The sequence below is a fragment of the Larimichthys crocea genome, chromosome III (genome assembly GCF_000972845.2).
Source record: "Larimichthys crocea isolate SSNF chromosome III, L_crocea_2.0, whole genome shotgun sequence".
NCBI lineage: Eukaryota > Metazoa > Chordata > Actinopteri > Sciaenidae > Larimichthys > Larimichthys crocea.
The window spans coordinates 19,540,290-19,564,909 of record NC_040013.1 but is presented as its reverse complement, the minus strand read 5'-3'; the positions used below and the strand labels follow the sequence as shown (position 1 = coordinate 19,564,909).

The 24,620-nt window shown below is 39.6% G+C and overlaps 3 protein-coding genes across 5 annotated transcripts in view; 2 read left to right on the top strand and 1 right to left on the bottom strand.

Moving 5' to 3' along the window:
• Positions 1–2,729: 2,729 nt before the first annotated feature.
• cog2 (component of oligomeric golgi complex 2) lies at positions 2,730–13,375 on the top strand. Of its 2 annotated transcripts, XM_027277906.1 has the most exons (19): positions 2,730–2,888; positions 3,028–3,189; positions 4,938–5,003; positions 5,090–5,170; positions 5,355–5,458; positions 5,574–5,682; positions 5,968–6,147; positions 6,261–6,385; positions 6,716–6,842; positions 6,979–7,118; positions 8,053–8,114; positions 8,203–8,354; positions 8,479–8,664; positions 8,791–8,863; positions 9,287–9,429; positions 10,830–10,969; positions 11,126–11,309; positions 11,416–11,518; positions 12,212–13,375. In XM_027277906.1, exons 1-18 carry the CDS (start codon positions 2,832–2,834, stop codon positions 11,512–11,514), a joined length of 2,190 nt encoding a protein of 729 aa, XP_027133707.1. In that variant the 5' UTR covers positions 2,730–2,831; the 3' UTR covers positions 11,515–11,518; positions 12,212–13,375. The 2 variants fall into 2 exon arrangements, with proteins under 2 accessions (XP_027133707.1, XP_010741537.2); XM_010743235.3 differs by lacking the exon at positions 12,212–13,375 and having other exon boundaries at positions 2,731–2,888; positions 11,416–12,094.
• agt (angiotensinogen) lies at positions 13,195–17,421 on the bottom strand. The gene is made up of 7 exons (XM_010743234.3): positions 17,289–17,421; positions 15,532–15,973; positions 15,037–15,403; positions 14,605–14,729; positions 14,327–14,475; positions 13,961–14,117; positions 13,195–13,875 (listed from the first exon to the last, which is right to left on the bottom strand). Exons 2-7 carry the CDS (start codon positions 15,934–15,936, stop codon positions 13,699–13,701), a joined length of 1,380 nt encoding a protein of 459 aa, XP_010741536.2. The 5' UTR covers positions 15,937–15,973; positions 17,289–17,421; the 3' UTR covers positions 13,195–13,698.
• Positions 17,422–19,906: 2,485 nt separating this feature from the next.
• LOC104928879 (deleted in malignant brain tumors 1 protein) overlaps positions 19,907–24,620 on the top strand; it is a 6,766-nt gene continuing 2,052 nt past the window's right edge. The window contains exons 1-14 of one of the 2 annotated variants that reach the window (XM_027278232.1): positions 19,907–19,964; positions 20,147–20,179; positions 20,287–20,388; positions 20,836–20,880; positions 20,977–21,075; positions 22,096–22,143; positions 22,237–22,335; positions 22,565–22,618; positions 22,712–22,810; positions 23,026–23,061; positions 23,159–23,257; positions 23,746–23,781; positions 23,879–24,020; positions 24,171–24,400. In XM_027278232.1, coding sequence (XP_027134033.1) covers positions 19,913–19,964; positions 20,147–20,179; positions 20,287–20,388; positions 20,836–20,880; positions 20,977–21,075; positions 22,096–22,143; positions 22,237–22,335; positions 22,565–22,618; positions 22,712–22,810; positions 23,026–23,061; positions 23,159–23,257; positions 23,746–23,781; positions 23,879–24,020; positions 24,171–24,400 — 1,174 coding nt within the window. In that variant the 5' untranslated portion in view covers positions 19,907–19,912. Of the gene's footprint in view, positions 19,965–20,146; positions 20,180–20,286; positions 20,389–20,835; positions 20,881–20,976; positions 21,076–21,604; positions 21,709–21,800; positions 21,900–22,095; positions 22,144–22,236; positions 22,336–22,564; positions 22,619–22,711; positions 22,811–23,025; positions 23,062–23,158; positions 23,258–23,745; positions 23,782–23,878; positions 24,021–24,170; positions 24,401–24,620 lie in introns of those variants that run through there. The other variant, XM_027278233.1, reaches the window with a different exon arrangement.

Below are 24,620 nucleotides of genomic sequence, written 5' to 3'. Positions count from 1 at the left end.
CCAAAACTTGTATATGCTTGACACAACCTTGACTCACTTAGTGACACACTTAGACACTTAGTGCACCTAAACATATTTTTCATATTATATTATTCTGTTTTACCTAAAATCTTATAGTATTGGATTTTATGTCTTTAGCTCATCTTATTTTTATCCTTTATACACATACAGGACACAATTAGCCCTCTTAAAGCCGAGCTGACCTGTTTTTCTCATCCAACACATTTCAGTGTATTGTTGACCCTGTGTTGAACTGCATATGACAAATAAACCTGAAAACTGAAACTGTTGGATCCTGTAGTATGACAAGCTCTTCCTTAGCAGATGGAGTTTGTAAATGTTGATATTGTCTATTGTTTTTTTAGACACAATGCTAAAAAATTTTAAGGTCAAAAATTTAAATTTATTGTCAACATTTAGGCCAACATGTGCAAGAAGTTAAAAACTTAATCTGCTGATAATTTGTGTGGTTATTATTATTATTATGATTGTATTATATATATATATATAATTTTTAAGCCCAGATATTTATTTATTTATTTATTTTTGGAATATAACTATTAATGAAACAAAAAAAAAAACAACACACAAAAACTAGCTATGTGGATTTTCAGGTGTGAAACCTACGGACAGCAACATTTTCAGTTTAAAGTGTAAGCAGCCTCAAAAATCCATAAGGATACAGGGCACATTGTTAGAGTTGCTCATTGGGTCATTAGCGTGCCACATTATTTGACACCCCGTAGGCCTAGTGCGACCATAAACATGATCAAACATCTTTAATGACTCTGGCCAGTGTCAAGACAAGTAGGCAGCTTCAGTGGCTGTGAGGGAAGCCAAAGCAGAAAAGCCAAAAACTGCAGTTCCTCAAACAGCCACTTGGGTTTGGCTACAGAACAATTCAATCTCCCCCAGCTCCATATCAGCGCCCATATTAAAATGTCCAACTTCACAGCAGAAATAAACATGTTTCAGCCTGGTACAAAAAACTGTTTTCCCCCCCGTTCATGACAACTGTATGAGCTGAGTTTTTATAGAACCACCAGATCAAATTATATTAAGGCTTAAAGTTATGCATAATTAACAGTGTGACCGCTTTGATTGACAGGTGGGTGCTATTACAGGTAGCACTTAGGCGTCGTTCAGTAGCGCCCTTAGGGCCACCTATGAAGAGGCAGTACTGCTAACATGGCGGCAACCAGAGCCACAGATTAAATATCTTAAACTGTTCCAAATAACAACCTAGGGCAGAGGTACTGCACGGGGTCTGCCAGTTGCATGAATCAATGGACATGTCCAAAGATGCACAGCTCTTGGCATTTAATAACCAATAATAATTATGCATGAACTTTTTTATCAATTATAAAAAAAAACATATAGGCTAATAACCCAGTATATATATAGGTTAATAAGGTGAAATAAAGGGTGAATAAAGTAAATATAAAAGTTATTATTGTTATGGAGTTTTCTATCCTTAGGTTACACGAGGTCACGTGTGGGCCTTGAGGTCCTCAGCAGTATTAATTGATTGGCTTTGGTTGAGAACAGTGGGTGCCAGTCTATCTCAACACTGTGGTGCCCAGGGTCGAAGAGACCTGTTGCTGCCTTCCTAGACATAATAGATAGCTTGCCGTTGACGTTCCAATCTGCGTAAACAGACATCTGTGTCTCCAGACTAGAATATTCTGACAATAACACCTCCATGTGTAAAAACATTCTCTTTGACTAATTCTGGGTGTGTAGTATTTGTGGTGTTATCTTTGGGTTTAAAGTCGATCCACCAGGATGAGTTGGGCAGAATGTGAGACCGACTCAGGCACTTCTGATGAACTTTGAGAGTGTCTCTAATTCTCCTTGATCAAGCGTCAATAAATAATACAGCATAAGACATCAGAGGCTCCTGAACACTTTCCTCCTTCCTGACCTCAGCATTGACCTTTGACTCCAGCAATTTAACCACAACAATTATATAGTATAGTTATTAAAAAATGAATTAGATATGGGGGTCCCTGTTCTGTTTGTCTCTTGTCCAAGGGGTGCTTGGGCTGAAAAAGATTGAAGACCCCTGAGGACAGTAATAGAGTCACATGAAATGAACGTTGGGTATATTTTACCAGATATAATATCCCATATAAAATACAGTTACACTGTATGCCAAATTGTAGTACTCTTCTTTAATTTCCCAATATACAATATCACATAAAATAAAAAAAGGTACCATGGAGGACAAAGTTATTGAAAAATTAGGTAATCCTTAACCAGAAAATTCCTAACAAAAAAATAATAATAATGGAGTTGGGAACTTGTTCTTTGGTCCACCCATTCCTGGGACATGTGAGCCTTGTCTGGTAAAGGCACAGTCTTTCAGATAGACAAAAAAATGGGACTCACTATCACTAACGTCGGGTGAAAATCACCCTTGAAAAAACCATAGATGGGAGGAGGGAAACAAACATAGCAATAACGACATCAGTGAGCAGGCTGAAGCTACCCAAGAAAACCAATGCAACACAATGGAAATCACATGACAAGAATTGTGTGGGTGAAAATCACCCAACATTAGTGCTCTAGGCTTAAAAAGACGCTTGTTTTGGACGCCTGTCCTGTCCTTGCCACGGTGCAGTTACCTGTCGCTGCCTCTCGGGGGCGCTTGCAGCATCACTGTCACCTGTCCGAGTGAAGTCTTCTTCCTCGTTGGTGCGCTTGCCATGTTTGCGGAAGCTCGGTTACAGCTAGCTGCGAGAGGCGTGAGACAGTTTCTGTGTCTGAGACTGTTTCTGAGACTGTCTCTGTGTCTGTGTCGTGGCTCTGCTTTTGTTTTATAACCCAACATGAATCTACCGAAGGGACCAGACTCTTTGTGCTTCGATAAGGATGTTTTTATGAAGGTAACGATGAGGCTGACGATAGCGTATGATGCTAAACCAGCTGTGGTCCTGTTTGTTGAACCTCTGTCCTGTTTGTTGTCCTCTCTAAACGTGTCTGTCTCTCTGTCTGTCTGTCTCCTTCTGGTCTGTCTGTCTGCAGGATGACTTTGACGTCGACCAGTTTGTGGCCGAGTGTCGCAAACAGGTCCAGCTGGAGGAGATGAGAGAGGACCTGGAGCTTTACTACAAGCTGCTGAAGACAGCCATGGTGGAGCTCATCAACAAGGACTACGCCGACTTTGTTAACCTCTCCACCAACCTGGTCAGTCCGGATTAATGTTGCACACTGCAAAACTTTTAACTTTACTACAACAACGACAGCAGCAGCAGCAGCAGCAGCAGCTTGTAGTCCACAGGAGACAATGAAGGCATCACTGTCAGTGTCTGTTAACATGTTGAAAAGGAAAGCTTCATCTTTAGTTATGATATTTTTTTGGCCACACACATCACTTTTAGTTGATTTTATCACAAACATATTGGTATTGGTGTGTACAAAAATATCATGCCAAATATGTCAGTTATGTTCATTGTTTAATACGAGCAGATATCTCATCAGAATCAGAAATGCTTAAATAATCCCAGGGGGAAATTATTTTTGTTACAATACTCCAGGTATACAAACAAAAACAACATGTTAAATAAGTAATCATCTATTAAGATCAGCATATGTATAAAAAAGATATATAAAAGATCAAATTTACAGTTAAATAATGTGCAACAACTGCAAAAAGTGATCGAGTGTTTGTGTCAGATTACAGAAGGCGGTCTGACTCTCTGAGGGAGGCGTTATAGAGTTTAATGACCGCAGGCAGGAATGATTTCCTGTGTCGCTCTGTGGTGCGTCTAAGTGAGAGGAGTCTTCTGCTGAAGGAGCCGAGCAGAGTCAGTGTGTCGTAGAGAGGGTGTGAGGCATTGTCCAATATGGACTGAAGCCTGCCAGCTCCTACCCCACGACATCACCAGCTCTCCTGATCAGTTTATTTAGTCTGTTGGTGTCTGCGATCTTCAGCCCACTGCCCCAGCATGTGACAGCGAAGAAGATCGCACTGGCCACAACAGACTCATAAAACATCCTCAGCATTGTCCGGCAGATGTTAAAGGACCTCAGCCTTCTTAGGAAGAGGAGTCGGCTTTGGCCCTTTTTGTGTTTCTTGTCCAGTCCAATTTATTATTCAAGTACACCCCCAGGTACTAATACTCCTCTACAGTATCCACAGGGACCCCCTGGATGGAAACAAGGGTCACTGGTGTTATGTTATGTAATGCTGCTACTGTCGACTTTGATAACAGGGTTTGTAGCAACCAGTAATGTAATAACATGCCATAATGTAATAACGTGCCAGTAATGTAATAACTTAGTAATAACTTAGACTGATTAGACTTTTTTTATCGAACACAAACACATGTAGGTCACATGACTGTTCTCTTCTAACTGCCATAGACACTTCACAGTAATGAATTTAATAATATCCCTCCATAACAATGACATTATGAATATACATGTCTAAGCAAATAAACAATAGTCTAAATAACCATAATTACGCAGCCTTGGTGAGTACGCCATGCACTTAATATATTTTTGATGAGCAAACTGCACAAAAACTGCAGAATAATCTTTTATTTCCAAGAAATGCAGTCCTGTTTATGTATTATTACATTATCAGATAACACTTTTTTTAATGCTAAGCCAATAACGTAAAAAACTTTATTACATTATTGGCATGTTATTACGTTATTGGCGTAATTACATTTAAAATAGCCCAAATTATTACGTTATTGGCAGGTATTACATTATTGGACTTCAGTACATTATTGGTTGCTACAGGGTTTTTTGCTTTGAGAAGAATATTGGCCATTTGTTGTCTGGCTTTTATTCTCATGTATCAAAATTGGCATCAGCTCCAAAAGTTCAGTTCTGTTGGGCTCTAAAAAAAAAAAAAAAACATAAAAAAATGTGATAGTGTGAGGGTAGACTGCTCCTAATCTCAGATCTCTGCTCGTTCATCTCAGGTGGGGATGGACAAAGCCCTCAATCAGCTTTCTGTGCCACTCGGACAGCTACGAGAGGAGGTTATGGTATGTGTCCCGACTGAATGAACTGTACGCTTTGATTAATTCCTCCCACAGTGTTCATGAATGTTTCTCATTGCTATCTCTTGCAGAGTCTGCGCTCCTGTGTTAGTGAAGTGATTCAGGCTATAGACAGCCAGCTGTCCAAACAGGAAGATCTGCAGAAAAAAAAGGTTTTAGCTCCTCGTCTTCCTGTCTGACTTCAGTTATTTAAAAAAAAAAAATTGTTTTATGATTTTCAACAAGCTGTATTTGGTGCCACACAGACTGTTAACCTGCGTTTGAATTACTTCTACTTCCACTCTGCAGGATGATCTCAACTAATTATCGCCATTGTTTTATTATCCCATCTATCAGGTGTGTGTATTGAGGCTGATTCAGGTGGTGCGCTCAGTGGAGAAGATTGAGAAGATCCTCCACTCACAGAACTCCAAGGAATCCAGCTCTCTGGAGATCAGCAGGTGGGAAACTGACACGCTAACAAACCAACTGTAAAGATAATGTGTGGGGGAATGAGGGCAGGTCGTAGTGCAGTATTTTTTGTGTCTGACTTCATGTCTGTCTGTATATGTACAGTCCCTTGTTAGCAGGTCAGATCCTGGAGAGGATTGCTACAGAATTCAACCAGCTGCAGTTCCACGCTGTGCAGAGTAAAGGCATGCCCCTTCTGGACAAAGTCAGACCTGTGAGTGTTAATAGGTCAATCAGTCAGACAGCTGATGAAGCAATAGCCACTCTCTTAGTCAGTTTATCTGTCTGACTGCTCCTCTGTCAATCTATCGGTCCCGTAATTATTTAACAAAGATAATCAGTTTCTCTGCAGTCCGTCTGTGTCTGTTCTCTTCAATCAACAGAGTTCCTAGTTTTTGCATTGATTCATGATTCTCTTGTTATGTTTATGTGTTTGCTGGAATATACTTCTTTTCTTTTCTTTTAACTGTGTATGTGATAAGGTTCTGTCCTCTGCCAGCGCATTGCAGGGATCACCTCCATGCTGCAGCAGTCTCTGGAGGGCCTACTGATCGAGGGTCTGCAGACATCCAATGTGGACATGGTGCGTCACTGCCTGAGGACATATGCCACCATAGACAAGACTCGAGATGCAGAGGCCTTAGTAGGCCAGGTGCTGGTTAAACCATATATGGACCAGGTAAACACGTCACACTTAACACTTAATATACTGTTTATTACTGACGTCTTCTTTTGAATATATTTATTTATAACTTAACCAGAACATCCTCTCCTGTTCTCTCCCTCTTTTAGGTGATTGTAGAAGAGGTGGTGAAGTCCAGCTCAAATGGTCTCCAGCTGATGTACTCCAGACTGTTGGATTTTGTTCCTCATCACTGTAGACTACTTAGGGAGGTTACTGGAGGAGCCATATCCAGGTATTGATAACATCAATATGGAGGCAAATTAATTCAAAGCATGCACAGATCAAGTAGTTCTTTGTTGTGTGTTGAAAGCCTCTAATTGGCTGCTTTCTGTTGCATTCAGAATATTTGATCTTCATCATTTCCATGCATCATTTTCTCGACATATTTGAACATTTCTGTCATAAAAGTGTCAACTCTGACAGTTTCTGTCTGGTGTTTTTTTCTAAAATAATTACTGTTCCTAGTTTGTGCTGAAAAAAAAAAACAAATGAATGGCAGAAGCAGTGACAATGTAGATGATGTAATATATTTTTAATATGCTGCTGCCGCCTCTACCCTCAGTGACAAAGCTGACACAGTGCCAGGTTATGATTTCCTGGTGAACTCTGTGTGGCCGGAGATGATCAAAGGGATCGAGGAGAGGTTGGCGTACCTCTTCAACCCTGGAAACCCCGACATATTCTTTGAGGTACAGCCACAGTGACACAGCTGGCGCACGCTTTCACTTTTTTTTAAAGCTTTTGTTTACTGTATGCTGTCTCATCCTTCAGAGCTATATATATTAAGTTGTTTCACCTCTGCTGACTCTTTACCTTCTTTTCTAGCGTTACAGCGCGAGCATGGAGTTTGTGCGGAAGTTCGAGCGTCAGTGCAGCTCGCAGGCCAGTGTGAAGAGACTGAGAGTACACCCCTCATATACCAGCTTCCACAACAAATGGAACCTCCCTGTCTACTTTCAGCTACGGTGCATATTATATATTATAATACAGCTTATAGATTACACTGTGTATGTCACACTGGTTTGTAGGTTGTGTTGTCTGGCTACATCAGAGTGCAAAAGTATTGACAGTTGTTTTGAACGGCCACCCTCGAAGGGGAAAGGGTCTCTCCTGGCAGACGCTCATAATTTTGCAAAAAGAAAGCGAGAGAGAGAAGTCCAAACTGCGGCTTCGTTCTCATCGCCACACAGCTGGCCAACCATAGTGTTAGGTGAGAGTTCCAGAAATCTGGGGGGGAGAAAGCTATACAACTACTTAAAGACTTCCTGGAACCTCATACATGTGGTCAATATGGTCAGACATTGGTGAAGGTGAAATTTCTGCGCAGCGTGTATTATGAGGAATTGTCGGGCTCTTGCTTTAATGACTCAAGAGACAAACTTTGATTAAAATTGCAGCCTGTCAGCATGTTTGAGGGGCAAAAGACAAGTTGGCAGAAGTTCACAAGATGAACAAAGCCCTTTTTCTTTTTTTATTATTATTGGAATCTGGAAAATTGCTTATGGGTGTAAGTTTCTTGCAGAATGATGACAAGAAGCAAAATGAAAATCGAGGATGTGTGTCAGCGCATTACTAAACACAACCCATAAACATGACACTGGACCTTGACTGAATCGCCATTGATTTGTGTGAAAAAGCAGAGAAGTTGTCTACTGTTTGTCAATCTCCTCCCGCCCCCACAAACACACGCACGCACTGTAAAGATTAGAGCTTGTGTCCTCATTTCTCAATACACACCTGCACAGTACAACTTGTCTGGAAAAGTCCATAATTTCCAACGCACACGCGATGTTTCAACATGAGCGTGTTCACATCAGAGCTGATGCAAGAAGAAATCAGCTGACAACACATTGATTGTTTTGTTCTTCCACTCTCTGTGTGCCGCCTCTTGTTTTTCAGGTACAAGGAAATAGCAGGAAGTCTGGAGAATGCCATAAGTGATGGACTAGAGGCGGCACCAGGTGTGAATACCTTCTATCTTGAACGCCTGTGTGTACCTAATATTTTACCTGCAGTAACAAATGTGTATTTCTGTCTGTTCATATCCAGCTGGCAGTGCATACCACCTGCAGGTATCTGAGGTGTTGTGCTCCTGTCTAGTGAGATGTTGGTCAGACAAAGTCTATCTGTCACCTCTGGCTCATCGCCTCTGGAAGCTCACGTTGCAGCTCTACGCACGATATGCCAAGTTTCTTGATGAGGTAAACTAAAAATAAACCCGAAGAATGTAATGATTTAAAAATATTTTTTAAGAGTGAATAGCCTGTTGCTGCAACTTGCTCCTCTTTTTTTTTTTTTTTTTAATCTTGATCGGTGTCCGCACAGGTATTGACCAAGACCCCAGCCCCAGAAGTGACTAAAGAGCCAACCAGGCCTCTGCCGAGCTCAGCCTCCTCCACCTCCAGCCGAACATCAATGGATGAGGGCGGTAGCGAGAGTGGGAGTCCTACCTCCCTGTCCACCAAACAACTGGTCTATATTGCAGCTGACATCCAAAAGCTGCAGGAGCAGGTACACACACACACACACACACACAAACTAAACACATGTATTCACATAAGTTGATTTTAGACTTTTACTGGGTTAATCTTCTAAATTTGGCATCGCTGTCATCAGAATTGTTCTTTTGTCTCTTAGGTATCAGAGTTGTCACAGATGGTCAGACGGCGGTTAGAGGCCATTGGATTCAAAAATTTTGCTGTTGTGGAAGGTGAGCTACCCATATACGATGCCTTTGTGTTGTGTTTGCTCCATCTTACTCTGCAATGTTTTGTCATGAAAAAAAAAATTAGAAAGAAATGTGCAGGTGATTTTATGACTCTAGCATACTCTAGGACATAATTAGATGTTTACTTGAACAGAAACTGACTCGAGTGGAATTTCACATCTTTTGGGGGTAATTATTTTGTCTGCTGTAGTCTTGTAATTAAACAAACATAAATCAATGATCACTGACATTTAAAATGTAGCCATTTCATCACCACCAGGCTTTTAAACATCTTCCAAGACAATATTTCTGTCACAAGATATAATAATGTCCTGGCTCATTGTCCTTGGCTATAGCACAGCATAGGTATCTCAGACTCTAAGCAGTGTGTACTTTTGCATTTACTAGTGTTCTCTTCTGTCTCAGATGCTTTATTAGACTCCAAGGCTTGCCTGTCAAGTAGCATCCCCACTCTGAACACCAGGATGACCCAGCATCTGACTGAACGCAGTTGCCGCTTCCTGAAGAGTGCCTCTGAGGTTCCACGGCTCTACCGCAGAACTAATAAGGTCAGTGAAGCTGCAAGCATACACATGAACAAACATCGGAAAGCACTGATAGTCAGGTTTAGTCAGAACCTGGAGGGCTAATGCACTCGGAACTGTGTTGTCACGTATGCATTTTTTTCCTGATGGAAATGCTCGACTTAAAGGTCACAATTTCATATTTTGAAAATCATTGAATGGTCAGATTTATTACGCATGTTAATATTCGAATGGCATTTCATTCAGACGTTATTATTTGCCTTTGCATTGTATATTAATGAAACCAATGTGGGGACTCTAAAACACATCAGAGTTCCAGAAAGTAACGTAATCATTTACAGTAAAGGTTAATAATCGATCTTGAAAATGGCAGTTTGACCAAAAAAAAAAAAAAAAAAAAAAAATCAAGGTCCACTTACTGGACTCCAGTTAGTTGACCTTGTGCCAAGAATTTTCTGTAAAACACGCTCATCATTCATTCCTCCACTCGCTTACTCGCTCAGTTAGTCTGTCTGCTCCTTAATGGCTAATAGCATTACTTCGTCAATGCAATGCTGCTGTTTAGCTGCAACTATATCAACATTTTCTTTTTTTTTTTTTGTAATTATCTTTTTATTGAATCCATTCAGCATTGTTCCATTAACATTCAGCATCTCACACATTTGATTTCCATGTATGTAGATCATGCAAATACTTCACACCAGGGATCATAGACATAAATATACTAAACTTCACAATTAAACACAAAATTCAGTACACTACATATGAGTATGAGTCCCTACCAACCACATTTTCATTCCCCTCATATAAAGTCCTTTCACTCCTGATGAAGGAAAATGCTGAACACAATCTTGTAAACCTTAAACATTTAAAATGTGTAGCCAGAACCAAGGGGGTCCATAAGATCCCTTGTTTTTACCAGATAAAGTCTGTTCTAAATGCTGTTACAAAATCAACCCAGTTATTCCATAAAATCTTAAATTTATCTGATTCTAGTCTAACTGAGAAAGTCAGCTTTTCCATTATAAAAATATTATGCATCGCTTCAACCCAATCCTCCATTTTAGGTACCTCCGTTTTCTATATCAACATTTTCTGTAGCATTATTGGCATAGTCCTTGTTATTGGGAGTCACTATTGCACAGTGAATATAGGAGGAAACACACATACAGCACACAGACACACCAATAACTTTTGAATACGGATGTCCTGATAACTCTTCAGTATTTATCAGTGTCAGCAGATACTTAGAGTTACCAGGATATATTTTATTTATATTTTACCTTTTGAAATTGATTCTGGAGCTGTTGTGACAGAAATGTCCGGACAGCATATTAACCATGAACTTTAAATGGAGCTTTCTATCAACGTGTATTTCATCACACCTCGCTGTGCATACAACATTCTACTTCCTCCCTGAACAGGATGTGCCTGTGCGTGCATCAGCCTACATGGACAACGCCTTACGTCCTTTACATCAGCTGCTGACTGACTCAACAGGTCTAGTCACCCCGTCTACGGCACAAGAGTGGCTGCGAGTTGCACTGTCAGATTGCACACAGAGGTAATACAGAATAAACACGAATACGCACCTGCAAACATACATTGATCCATTGTACAGTACCAGTGTTTAAGATTTAAAAAGTAGAGCCTGTGCCTGTGCTGTTTACAGAATAAGCTATTCCAGCTGCTGTTCATTTTACATCGTTCTGTTGTTCAGGTACTATGAGACCATCTCAGAGGTGCTGAGTTCAGTAAGAAAGATGGAGGAGAGTCTGAAGCGACTAAAGCAAGCCAGAAAGGGTGCAACCACGACTACCACGACGGGAGCGAACGGTGGCCTTACAGACGACGGCAAGATCCGACTTCAGCTGGCACTGGATGTGGAATACCTGGGGGAACAGGTAGGTGGTGACACGTGCACAAACACACACGGACAAACTGTTACTAACTTCTGTAACCTGAAATACTTTTGATTATTCTCATGCTCTGTACTGTCGTTTGTCTCAGATCCAGAAGATGGGTCTTCAGCCAAGTGACATCCCCGTGTTCTCCACTCTGATGGACCTTGTGAAAGAGGCCAGAGAACTCGCTGAACACAACCAGTAAAAAGGTGACAGACTCTTTTACGTGCTGCACTCATCCCTGCATTTTCTGAAGACTTGTGAAGGAAAAAAAAACCAGGCCAAAGTCATGGTCTGGTAACAGTTATAATGATCAGCGCAGGAATGTATATGAATATAGGGACACTACTGAAACCATTTTCAACCTTTTTATACAGAAACATATGTGTTTAATGCAGACTTCAGAGCCACAGTGCAAAACCTTTTAACCAGTTGCATCTGATCAAGCTGCAAATCCTGGAATCAGAAACTATTTCATGAGACTACATGGTACATGAAATGTTTCTTCATAAAACAACTGATGCCAGATGCTGGCGATACGCACTGCTGTACTTGTACTGATCATATTAAGGGCTATGGGAATGTCGCACAACAAGTTTTAGGTCTAAGGTGTTCAGAGAAAATGTCAATCGTTATTCTGTTTGTCTAATTTCTGCTACATGGTGAAGGATTCATCTTAAAGAAGATGTAACATGTACATTTATGTTCAAATCAAAGTTGTGTAATTTAATATGTTTATCCTAATATAACATAATGTGGGAATAAAATAAAGAGCTTTGCATACAGTGTTGAATTTGTATGTTTTATTGCAAAGATTGTTGCAGTTGTATATTATATTACATTATATTATATTATATATTTCTATTATATTATATTATATTATTCCTGTTCCTTCTCCTCAGGATTACCAAGAAAGCTACAGGACTCTGAGAGTTGTGCAAGTTATACAAGTCATCATTACACACAACAAAGTGACTGAAAAAAATGTCACCAATATACACTATATCTAAATCAAAGTCTTAATTAATACATTATATAGTTAGAGTTTTTAATCATAGATTTTCTAGTATTCATCGATAAGATGTAATGTAGAAGATACGGATGTCACTCTATGAATTTCACTACATTATCAAAAGAATTCACAGTATCTGTATTATTGCGATATCTATAGCTGTCAGTCAAATTCTACTTAACTGTAACAATGATAACCAGCATAAAGGTGCATTACTGCCATGTACTATATAAGTAAGAACAGAAATTGTTGCTTGATTGTTAACATGTTGTTATCATATGTGTATTATTAACACAATATCAATATTTCACCTTTAAATATCATGATTATTATTGTCAATATCGGTATAACATGACACCACATGTTCGGGTAGTGCATTACTTGCTTGACTCGTAATAGTTAATCAATTATGAAGATGTTTTAAATTGAAATGAATAATCTTTTTATTATTGTTTTGCAGAGAACACTGCATTATCCCTCAAGTAATTGATATTCTTTAACCGAGTGACCTCTCCATGTTCTCCACTCTGATGGAATATATACGAGTGTATATAGAATATATAGGAGTAAGTGACAAGATGTGATTCTGAGAAATTACAGTCTTGTGTTTAGCTAGTTGGTGTACAGTAGTTGATGATATGGTTCCCAAAATAGATAATTGTCTAAATAAGTAGGTGTCTAATCCCTATTTCCACTCTCAGCAATAAATGGTCATAAATCTCTAACAAGAGAGTTGAATAACATCTAGTGCATCAATTCCCTGCAGTCCGGTTTTGTAGGCTTCTCTCTTCTGACCTGTTAAAGTAACGCCTATCAATACAAAACTCGTGAAGCATTGCAGTGGTAATGAAAAACAAGATATTGTCACTATGATGGGATACAAATGTTTTATTACATCAATCACAAATCGTAACAAAACAAAAATAAACTCTTAGTTACAATATACATCGTCATTAGTCTTTCATCACTGAGCCTCGTGGTTTCTGTACCTACTCTACTGAAAAATACTGTACAGAACTCTGCTGTAATAAATTTTACAGGAAGAAAAAAAAAAGAAGGATTTTTTAACAGGCTGCTTGAGAACAACTCAGCTTAAAGTAACAGGTTTTCATAAATACTGTTTTCATAAATCAGCTTGGTGTCGAGAGATAACACTGTTGAATAACGATAGATCCTTTGTGAATGAGGTTTGTGCTTCATTCCTCATGTACCGTCTGTGGAAAAACAAGGGTATGATGTAAATGAGATGTCTGTTACATGATTGATTTCAGCACCTGCAGAAGCTGTAGGATGTAGATGAAGTATAAGAAATGGGGCCTGCTATGTTGGACATTTTTCATGTCAGAGGTTTTTGTTGGTTTTCAGCACTATATAACTTTAGAGTGTAGGGTTGGTGATCTTTCCCAACATGAGGATGGCGTTAGACGTTCCTTCTATGACAGAAAAGAAGAACGGCCGGTTGATGGACAGTTTCAGAGGGATGCCAGCTTCCTGGATCTTATCCTGAGGTTCTGCCCCTTCCTCTGACATCTCAAACACAACTTTGTTGATGGCCTGAGAGGAGACAGAGAGATCTGTTAATGATACACACACATTTTTTTTTAGAACATATTACAAGACAACCACTTATCTATTTCACCTTGTCTATAGTGAAGGGTTTAATGTTGCTGAGTTGACTGAACTCAGCCTGGGAGCCCAAAAGTTGGTCCTCAACATTTGGACCCATGTTGGTCAGAAGTTCTCGCAGATCATTCACAGAAGACATGGAGAACTTTGGGAGGGACAACTCCAACAGACTGTGTGGATGGACAGAAAGGGTTGGATTTGAAATTTTAAGATGGAAAGTGATTGAACAGATACAGGACAGTACCTGACTCTTTCTCACCGTATGGTCTAATTTTCTCTACATTGATATCATGACACATTATGATATATGATGAAAGACACGTTCAGGTTTCTAGTCCGTCAACTTCTGAGGTCTGTATTTAGGTGTTTTATTACTCACCCTTCCTGGAGGTTCTCGTGCCAGGCAGACATGACATCTGTGCGCAATTTAGACTCGATGTCACGGAGGTTGGCCCCTTCATGAGGCAGGACCAGCAGCATGTAGGATCGTTTGCTCAGAGACAGCTTCACAACTGTGCACCGCTGTACCTTCATCATAACACAAGACATATTACAGATCAGTGTAGCACATTTCATATCTTAACAGCTATGTAAATATGTGGTTAACAAAAATACACAAATCAGCATTATAAACAAATCTCCTGAACTATGATTTACCTTATCGTTCAGGTAGTGATACTGACCCGTGTGGGTCATCAGTGGAGCCATCACTGTGGTTGATTCATCCACATGAAACTCCTGCAAGGAGGTCTTCTCTGGTTGGAAGGCTGTCCTCCAGTTGCCTAAACACAAGAACACAATCAGGTGCTGCAGTAGTTGACAGTAGTCTGTAATCTGCAGGATTTCAGTTTGGGATATCAACATGGGTCTGGGTATACTGTATGGTAGATGTCTAGAGACATTTTTACAAATCTGGCTGTGATCACGAACCAGGATTGGGCAGTTGATATAATGTTTATCAAGTGTTGTATCTGTTCACATCACACTTCTAAAATACAACGTTAACTTTAGCTTTAAGTCATGCATCTTGATTTGTGTGTTCTGTAAAAGCAACTTAACCAAGGCCTAAACAAAAGAGAGGAGACAGACCTTGGAAGTTGAAGGAAGTAAGAAACAGAAGGTTGCTGCTGGAGTTCAGATCTTTGAAGACACTCTTCACCTTCCCGTCTGATGTCTTGTCCACAAATGTGTTCACCAGCTCCTCAGCCTCCTTAGGTTTGGAGAAATCCACGCCACGGATGAATGATGTGTCTGAGAAGTCCTGTGTGCCTTGAATGAAGTCCTCAGACAGTTCAGCATCCTGGCGAATGAAGGTCCACACCTGGGTGGTGATTTCATCTTTTGGTCCATCGTCCACCAGAGAGTTAATGCTCTGCAGGGTCTTGAGAACTTTGTGCCCGTCCACTAAGGACAGACAGTTCTCTGGGTCGGTGCCCTTTTTCAAGCCCAGTAGTGTCTGGAAGGAAAGAAGTGAATTGGGAAAAAAATGAGTGAATGTACAAGACCTGATAATCAGACGTATCAAACATCCCATCATTCAGAACTATTTCTTTTCTACAATGAGAACAAATCAAAATCAATGACCAGGTATGGGTTTGCTGTCATCTTAGAAGCTCCCAGGTAGAAGGTGATGAGGGATCCAAAGGTGTTGACCGGAGAGAGGACGGTGTTTTGCTGCTTGCTGCTGAAAGACTGGTACATCCTCAGGCCCAGAGAGTTCAACAACTCTGCCAGAACCGCCGTCCTCACTGTGATGTTCTGGGCATCTAGTTTCAACGGGTCCCTGCTGTCTGGTGTCAGGACCTCAATATCAAGGGGTGCCACAGGAAGTGTCTCCAGAGGTTTGGGGGTCTGGGGCTGCAGGGTCTCACAGCTGACATTCTCAGCAGCAAAGAGATAGAAGGGGTGAACGTAGACACGATTGGCCTGGCTTCCTGAGAGGTAGCAGCAGAGTAGGAGGGCAAGAAGACGCGACTGCAGAATCCGCATTTTTACCTTTTGTTGGTAGTCACCTGAACGATTCCTTCTGTGTGGAGAGAGACAGATATTTCTAGTTTAGTTTAGTTAGAGTATAACAATCTATTAACCACCTTGAGTCTGAGTGAGCACTTAGCACTGGGTTGCCTGTGAATGGTACATCACTATTAGCGGGCTTTTCGTAAGAAATCTGGCTGGATCTGGTTTTCCGTCTTTGACAGGATTGGCTGGGAGGAACATTGGAACATTGGACACAGAGCAGCATGTCAGTGATGGATTGATTGCTCTTTGTGTGTCCTCTCTCCTGCTGGCCAGTGAATGAGAGCAGGCATTACCCTCTGCAACAGAGGTCGCATAGATAATGAAGACGCATCTCTGTGTGTCTGTGTGTGAATTTGTATGTGTTCACTGACTAAAATAAGATGGATGTCTCATTTGGATGTTATTAAAGCAGCCTTCAGACTGAATGCAGGCTGGTATCAAACAAATTTACAAATTGTCACCGTACGTTTAGACAAAAATGTCCACTCTGGATACTGGGATTGGAAAATATGGATGGATTTTATGTTAATAACTGCACAAATAAACGCATATCTAGAATATATTAATACATGTAAGCTGCAAAACACACTTTTACACATAAAATGAGTAATAATAATAGAACAAAATATTTAACTTGATTATTGTTCATTTAGGCATTTCAGTAAACAGTTTAAAGTTGAACGACAACTTTCTCTCCTTCATTAACACTTTTTATGCATAGACCTCTGTGAAGGAGAGTAATTTGGGTCAGTGCTCCAATATGCACAAATAGGACTTTATCCTTTGTGTTGAATTTGCAGAAATGTGGACTGATGGACTCTTGGAAGAGGTGAACAAACAATGGGTTTTTCTCTATTTGGACATGTACCACAGGACATGGCCTTGATCCCTTATCCAGTACACTCAAATGTTCTTAAATACAAGAACCCATCAACCCACCTGTGAATCAGATGACTGGAAAAAAAAATTAATATGTCTGATTCATGATCACTCTCTTAAGATCCAGAATTCCAGATTCCATTTTTATATGATCGGATCCATCATAATCTTGTCTTCTAATAGCAATTTTACAGAAATTAGCTGTATTATTAATCTTTAATTGAACTAAATCTCAGAAACTGTTTGACAGAGGTGCTTTCTTGTACACCACTTTTAGACAGCTACAAGATAATTGTTTGGTTTTGAAGAATATCATAGATTAGTCCCGTCCATTATGAGACTCTAAACTCAAATATTTCCCCTCGCCTCTGATGAGTTTGTACATTCACTATATAGCACACTCAAAAGTCAATTACTGAGGTTAAGTCAAAGTTTGCTCTTACCGTGTGTGTATGTCTGCTGTTGCTGCTGCTGCTGCTGCTGCTGAGTGAGGTGCTGAATGAGGTCCTGGCTCCTCTGCTCCCTTACTTTAACCCAGCCTTGCACCCTCAGTGTTCCCATTCTGGTTACTGATTAACCAAAGCCGCATTGAGTCAGGGGCTCTGCTGCCATGACTCACAGCCTGCTTTGTACTGACGTACTACTGCTATAGATAAATAGGTCTGACAGAGAGAAGAAAGAGACCACCCAATGACCCTCTACATGTTGACTTTAGGAGGATGATGCAAGCGCATCCTAAATGGGGTGAAAGGAGAGCCCAGCTTCCACAAAGGAGGAGTGGGAAGCAGGACAGGCTTGTTTGTGTATTAGACTGACTCACTGAAGTTTCACCATATTTTGGAATTGTTTGTTTATTATGTGATTACGCATGTTCTTTTAAAATTTTCCTCAACTCCAGGGGTCAAACACATATCACGCAGACCTGAAAACCTGAATATTAATCACTAAAATGTACATATGAAAAACAAGAAGAGGGAAGGCAAAAAATAAACTTTGATTTCCACGTTGTGTCATATTATTCTGCTATTATAGTTCCTCTATTACTCATGTAATCCTGTTTTCACGTGTATTAACTTGTTTACTTTCTCTTTCTGATATAATTCATATGAATCATTATTTACATTATTCATTCCATGTCATTAGTGCAAATTTACTGATTACTATACATTTTTAATAAAACTCAATTAAGGTTCAGTGTGTATGATTTAGGGGATTCTATTGGCAGAATATAACAGAAATTTTATCTAATATTTATAAGTGTATTTTCATTCATGTGAAATCACCTGGAAATAGGAAGTGTTATGTTTTGGTTATAGCCTTGATCCCTTTTTATCTGTGGAGGCTGCAGGTTCACTATGTTGCACCACAATGTTTCTACAGTAGCCCAGAATGAGCAAACCAAACACTGGCTAAAGTGAGGGCCTTTCAAGGTGAGGATTATTCATTTGGTTGCAATCTGCAAAAGTCCCTGCTTCCTACACACTGGTCCTTTGAACCAAGTTAACTTTTATCATGATATATTCTACAGATATCTAACTATCTTGCTTTTTAACCGAATGAGACCTGTTGAAAGCAACTAATAACACGTCTTATAAATGCAAATGTAATAAACTGATACTGTGTCTCTACGTGTCACTATCAAACTGATAAAAAACATGTTTTACAACTGAACTCACAGAGATAACAAACCCAACGTGGAAGCAAACACCTAGGCAGGCAAAAAAGTTTACTAAGCAATTAAGTTTATTTATTTATAATCAAAAGGCAACATCCTTGAACATAATGAGAAAAATCCTTTACAAACACCTGATTCAACATTAGATTTTCTCACCAGAAAGAGAAACAACATGTTTTACAGCCCTGGTTTTACCTTTTCCAAACATTGTTACAGTAATAAATAACGTAAAGTCTATATAAAAAAATAATAATTAATATAATGCTGATGGTTAGATAAAAAGTTTTAAAAAATAAAACATTCATGTGTCTTTTCTTGTTTCAACTCTCAGTTTATCTTTAAATTTTATATTTTTGGAAAAATACATTTTAAAACACTAACCCTAACCTTATGTCTCACAATCCCTAAATGTATTTTTATTTGTGACTAATGAATGATCAGACCAGTGACAATGGCATTAGATATTTTATTAACAATAAAAATGTCCTAGCCTTGATAACAGTAATATAATTTTTGAAAAGTATACACAAACATACAAGTAAGAAATTTAATTTATATTTAATATTTTTTTAAGATAAGATTCAGGGGTCACTGTTTGCAATAATTAAATGTTTTCATTCAGTGTATAATCACCTGAAAATATAAAATTGTCCACGTGTTGTACTGCCATGTTGCTACAGTAGCCCGCAACAGAGAAACTAAACTTTGGCTTTAGATGGGGCCTTTTAGATTTTTTCTGTGTTTCACAGCCGCTGTAGTTTCCCCTTCACTCTAGAAAGAAGCTGATGAGGCCAGAGGTTTGCAATGCAGGAACTACACCATTAGATGCCACTAAATCTTACCCACTGGACCTTTAAGGTTGAATTAATACATAACAATCTAAGCTATAAACTACAAATTGTATTTGCCAGAATATGCTGACTGAGACTATAGACGTGCGTTTGTCTCCAGTATAGTTATAAGCTACTGTATGGTGAGGTTTTATTTGATACTTTACGCAGCATTGGGCAATGTTTTGTGGTTCCATCTTCCTTGTTTTAAAAGCTATACAATTACACATGTGTGATCACTATGGATATTTTATTATCACCTAATTTTCAAGTTCCCAAAAACCCTCATGAAGTTCTGCTCGTAAGTCTAAAGCAAATACCTTAAAACACATCCTGAAGCTAGAGGTAGACAAACTTTGTGTACGCTTTATGATAGTTAACCAAGTGTGTGTTTCTCATGCACAATGATATAATAATAATAATTTATCACCATCGCTATTGGTGGCAGCAGAAACTTTATGAGGGCTACATTAAAGTGTCTAACTGGGCTGCTGGCTTTATAAGCAGCCCTGATCAGCATCTGAAGCATCAGCAGCTGAGGCTGGAACGTGAAGAATTCACCATGTGGACTCTCTTGGTTCTTTGCAGTGTGATCCTCTCACAAGGAGTGCAAGGTATTGTCCACTATTTTCTATATTCTGTTTGTCTCTTTGGTTTTGCATTTGAATTTTTAGGGTAGTAATCGGAAACATTTGACTGAGCACTAGTTGGAAAGATGACTTATGTGTTCTTATATTTAGTCTTCATGTCAGTGCCGCATGTGACCTCTTGTTTTGTTTTTCTCATCGTCCATCAGGTGCTACACGCTACTACTATACAACTGCGGGAGGTACAGAAACTGACGCTACAATAAAAAGAATAATGCCATCAGATGCAACATATGATGTAATGCTCAGCTATAGCATATGAAATGAGTTTTGTCTGGTCTTTCTGCAGCTGAAGGTTCCTGCATATACAACTGCGGCAGCTACCACGTTGGAAACTGCTCTTGCAGTTCAAGCTGTGAATACAGAGGGACCTGTTGTTCAGACTATAGCTGTAAGTAACTAAGCACTTTTACTCAAGTAAGTTTTAAGTTACTGTACCTTAGTATTTCTATTTAACATAGCCATATACTTCTACTCCACTACATTTCAGAGGGAAATGTTGCACAGTTACAGTTATTACTTACTTTTTAGATAAAGATCTTTTACATAAAATAACATATGATAAGTTTATAAGCTTTTGGAGAGGTCCTGATGCCTCGATTGAGAAAGCACCGGACTTAATGAGGTAACTGTAAAATAAGTAGCTAAAACCAGCTCCACCATGACCAACTACAACGATTAAACTTGACTTTTACTGAGGAGGATTATTAACTGCTACAACTGGCTACCAGTGTAAGTGTCAAGCAGATTTCAAGCTCCATCAGGATCACTATTATTTAACCCTTGTGTTAACTAAAAGAGGTGAAGAAGAGTTTTCTTAATCTTATCTTTCTTTCAGATTACTGCGGATACTATACCCCGACCACTCCACCCAACACACCAAGTATGAAAACCTCTCAGCAACATGCAGTATATGTGATAGAATAAAACACATAATCTATTACTGACATGACATCTTATACTTTCCTGTGTCTGACAGCTCAGCCCTCATGTCGTTACAACTGCGGCAGGTACATGGGAAGCTGCTCCTGCTCAAGCTCTTGCAGATACAATGGAAACTGTTGTTATGACTACTACTGTGAGTGCCTAAGTCTAACAAATCGACAGCATTAACAGGTTCTGCATTTGTCTTATGCTGTGGGAGTCAGTCAAATTCCACAGAGCACACACAGACATGGTGTGATAATATCTTTTCTGCAAGATTTGTTGCAGAAAAAACAACAAATCTTCTTATGTTTTACACTATAAGAAGATTTGTAAAAGATTATTATAATCATGTTATTCTCCTCTCTTTGTCATGTACTGTAGCTCACTGCGACTCATCCACCACTGACTCACCTACCACACCCACCACAGGTATGAAAACCTCTCAACAACCTGCAGTATATGTGACAGAATAAAACACATCATCAGTTACTGACATGTTTTACACTCTTGTGTCACACAGATCGGCCCTCATGTCGTTACAACTGTGGCTATCACATGGGAAGCTGCTCCTGCTCAAGCTCTTGTCAATACTATGGAAACTGTTGCTATGACTACACCTGTGAGTGCCTAAGTCTAACAAATCAACAGCAAATCAACAGTATTAACAGGTTCTGTGTGTGTGTGTTTTATGGTGTAAGAAAAAGATTGTAATTCATTTAATTCTCTCTTTGTCGTGTAGCTTACTGCTACTTAACTACTCCTAGCACTGACGCACCCGCCACAGGTATGAAAACCTCCAACCTACAGCACATGTGACAGAATAAAACATACATAGATCAATTACTGACATACTTTATACTTTTCCGTGTCTCCCAGCTCAGCCCTCGTGTCGCTACAACTGTGGCAGGTACATGGGCAGCTGCTCCTGCTCAAGCTCTTGCAGATACAATGGAAACTGTTGTCATGACTACTACTGTGAGTATCATGTCCCTCAAAGCTCAGCAGTGAAGCCGCGGCACCGACACAAAAAAACAGCTTGCATCATACTGAAATGCACCACTACCTCAATAAGGAATTTACTGAATTATTGTCCAACTTTTTCATAGAAATGAACTTTGAAATGAGGTTTTACAGTTTTACACTGTTTTATTCTCCTCTCTTTGTCATGTAGCTCAGTGCCACTATTCTACCACTGCCTCACCTGACGTAGCCACCACAGGTATGAAGACCTCTCAACAACCTGCAAAATATGTGACAGAATAAAACACATCATCAATTACTGAAATGTTTTATGCTCTCCTGTTTCTCATAGATCGGCCCTCGTGTCGTTACAACTGTGGCTATCACATGGGAAGCTGCTCCTGCTCAAGCTCTTGTCAATACTATGGCAACTGTTGCCCTGACTACTACTGTGAGTGCCTAAAGTCTAACAAATCGACAGCACTAACAGGTTCTGCATTCGTCTTTTGCTGTGGGAGTCAGTCAGTCAAATATCACAGAGCAAATATAGACTTAGCGTGATAATATCTCATGTTGACAGTTGCAGAATAAACAGCAGGTGTATCACAATGTGTGTTTTACAATGTAAGAAGATGTGTAAAAGATTGTAATCATTTTATCCTCCTCTCTTTGTCATGTAGCTTACTGTAGCTCCTCAGCGTCCACTACCAGACCCGCCATACAAACCACCACAGGTATGAAAACCTCTCAACAACCTGCGGTATATGTGACCGAATAAAACACATAATCAATTACTGACATGTTTTATGCTCTCCTGTGTCTCATAGATCGGCCCTCATGTCGTCACTACTGTGGCTATAACTTTGGAAGCTGCTCCTGCTCAAGCTCTTGCAGATACAATGGAAACTGTTGTCATGACTACTTCTGTGAGTGCCTAAAGTCTAACAAATTAACAGCACTAACAGGTTTTGCTTCCCTCTTTGCTGTGGGAGTCAGTCAGTCAAATATCACAGAGCACATACAGACATGGTGCGATGATATCTCATGTTGACAGTTGCAGAATAAACAGCATGTGTGTGTGTTTTACACTGTGACGTGTAAAAGATTGTAATCATTTTATCCTCCTCTCTTTGTCATGCAGCTTACTGCTACTCACCCACTGCCATACCAACCACACGTATGAAAACCAACCAATCAACTACCTGCAGTATATGTGACAGAATAAAACAAATCATCAATTACTGACATGTTTTATACTCTCCTGTGTCTCCCAGCTCAGCCCTCATGTCGCAACTACTGTGGCAGTTACATGGGAAGCTGCTCCTGCTCAAGCTCTTGCAGATACAATGGAAACTGTTGTTATGACTACTACTGTGAGTATCCCTCAAAGCTCATTATATATGGTCACAAAAAAGTTCCACCAGAAAGCAACACTGTGGCACACTGTGGTCACAGTTTCTTCCGAATACCTGACTTATTTGGACAAAGTAAATAGAATATCACGAGTCTCCTATTGAGATTGCTGGGGAACACTGGGGTTGGACACACTGTGGGAGTCCTTTAAACTTTAAACCAAAGGGAAATTAATTAAGGATCTGAAGCTAGTTTTTGTGTTATATTGAAAAGGTGGTTTCTGAAGCTGTTTGACAATACAACAAGTAGTTCTGATGGAGTACACAAATTGGAGAACAATTTTCTGCAACTCAAGCACAATGAAACAAAAAGTACTACACATGCCAGAAACCTGTAACTGCTGATGCTGACCATACTTTCAACTTAAAATATGTCTGAAGTAAGATGGGTGTTGTGTGTTTTTCACAGTAAGAACATGTTATTTTTTTCCCCTTTCTTTGTCATGTAGCTTACTGCGATTCAAGTACAAGTGCAACCACAGCAAGTATGAAAACCTTCCAAAATCCTACAGTACAGGTGAATGAATGGATCATTTATGTTATGTAATTTATGTGTTATCTTGTCTACCTTCTTTCCTGAAGGCCCCTGTGGAGGCTCTAGGTTTGGCTCTGGCACTTTCTCCAGCCCAAACTACCCCAACTACTACCAAGACAACGCCTACTGTGTCTGGCAGCTCAGAGCTCCATATGACCAAAGAGTCTTCCTGTCATTCACATACCTGCAGTAAGTGAAGAATGTTGAGACTTTTTGGAGATCATTAGTATAAATGTGCAGCAGTATTACATGAATTACAAATGGAGACATACAGATACCAATACCAAAAGCTGCAATAAGTCAATCATTAAAAGCTTTAATCATGTTTTTAAAAAACAGACTGGAGAACTGCTGCTCCTGTGACTACATTGCAGTCTATGATGGGCCGTCTGTTAGCTCACGATATCTGGGGAAAGTGTGCCAAAACAACAACAACAACAGCAGCAACAGCATTTCAGAAACGTTTTACTCCTCCTCCAACTACTTGACAGTGCTCTTCCGGACTGATGGCTCTGTGGTTGGTCGAGGGTTTAATGCTGACTTCCTAAGCACTCTGCCACAGAGCTCAGGTATGGTTATGATTAGTAAACAGGTATAAGATGTTTAGTTTTGATTTTTGTTATTAAATGTGTGTTAAATGTTTATTGCAGACCCACTTAGCTCCTGTTAAAAAATGGACAATGTCTGTTGTGGCTTGTTAAGGAATTAAAAAATGCTATTGAATGCAGGATCCAGCATTTTTTGGAGGTTTACTTTCATGCAGTGGAGTAAAAGTCAGGATAATTTGGC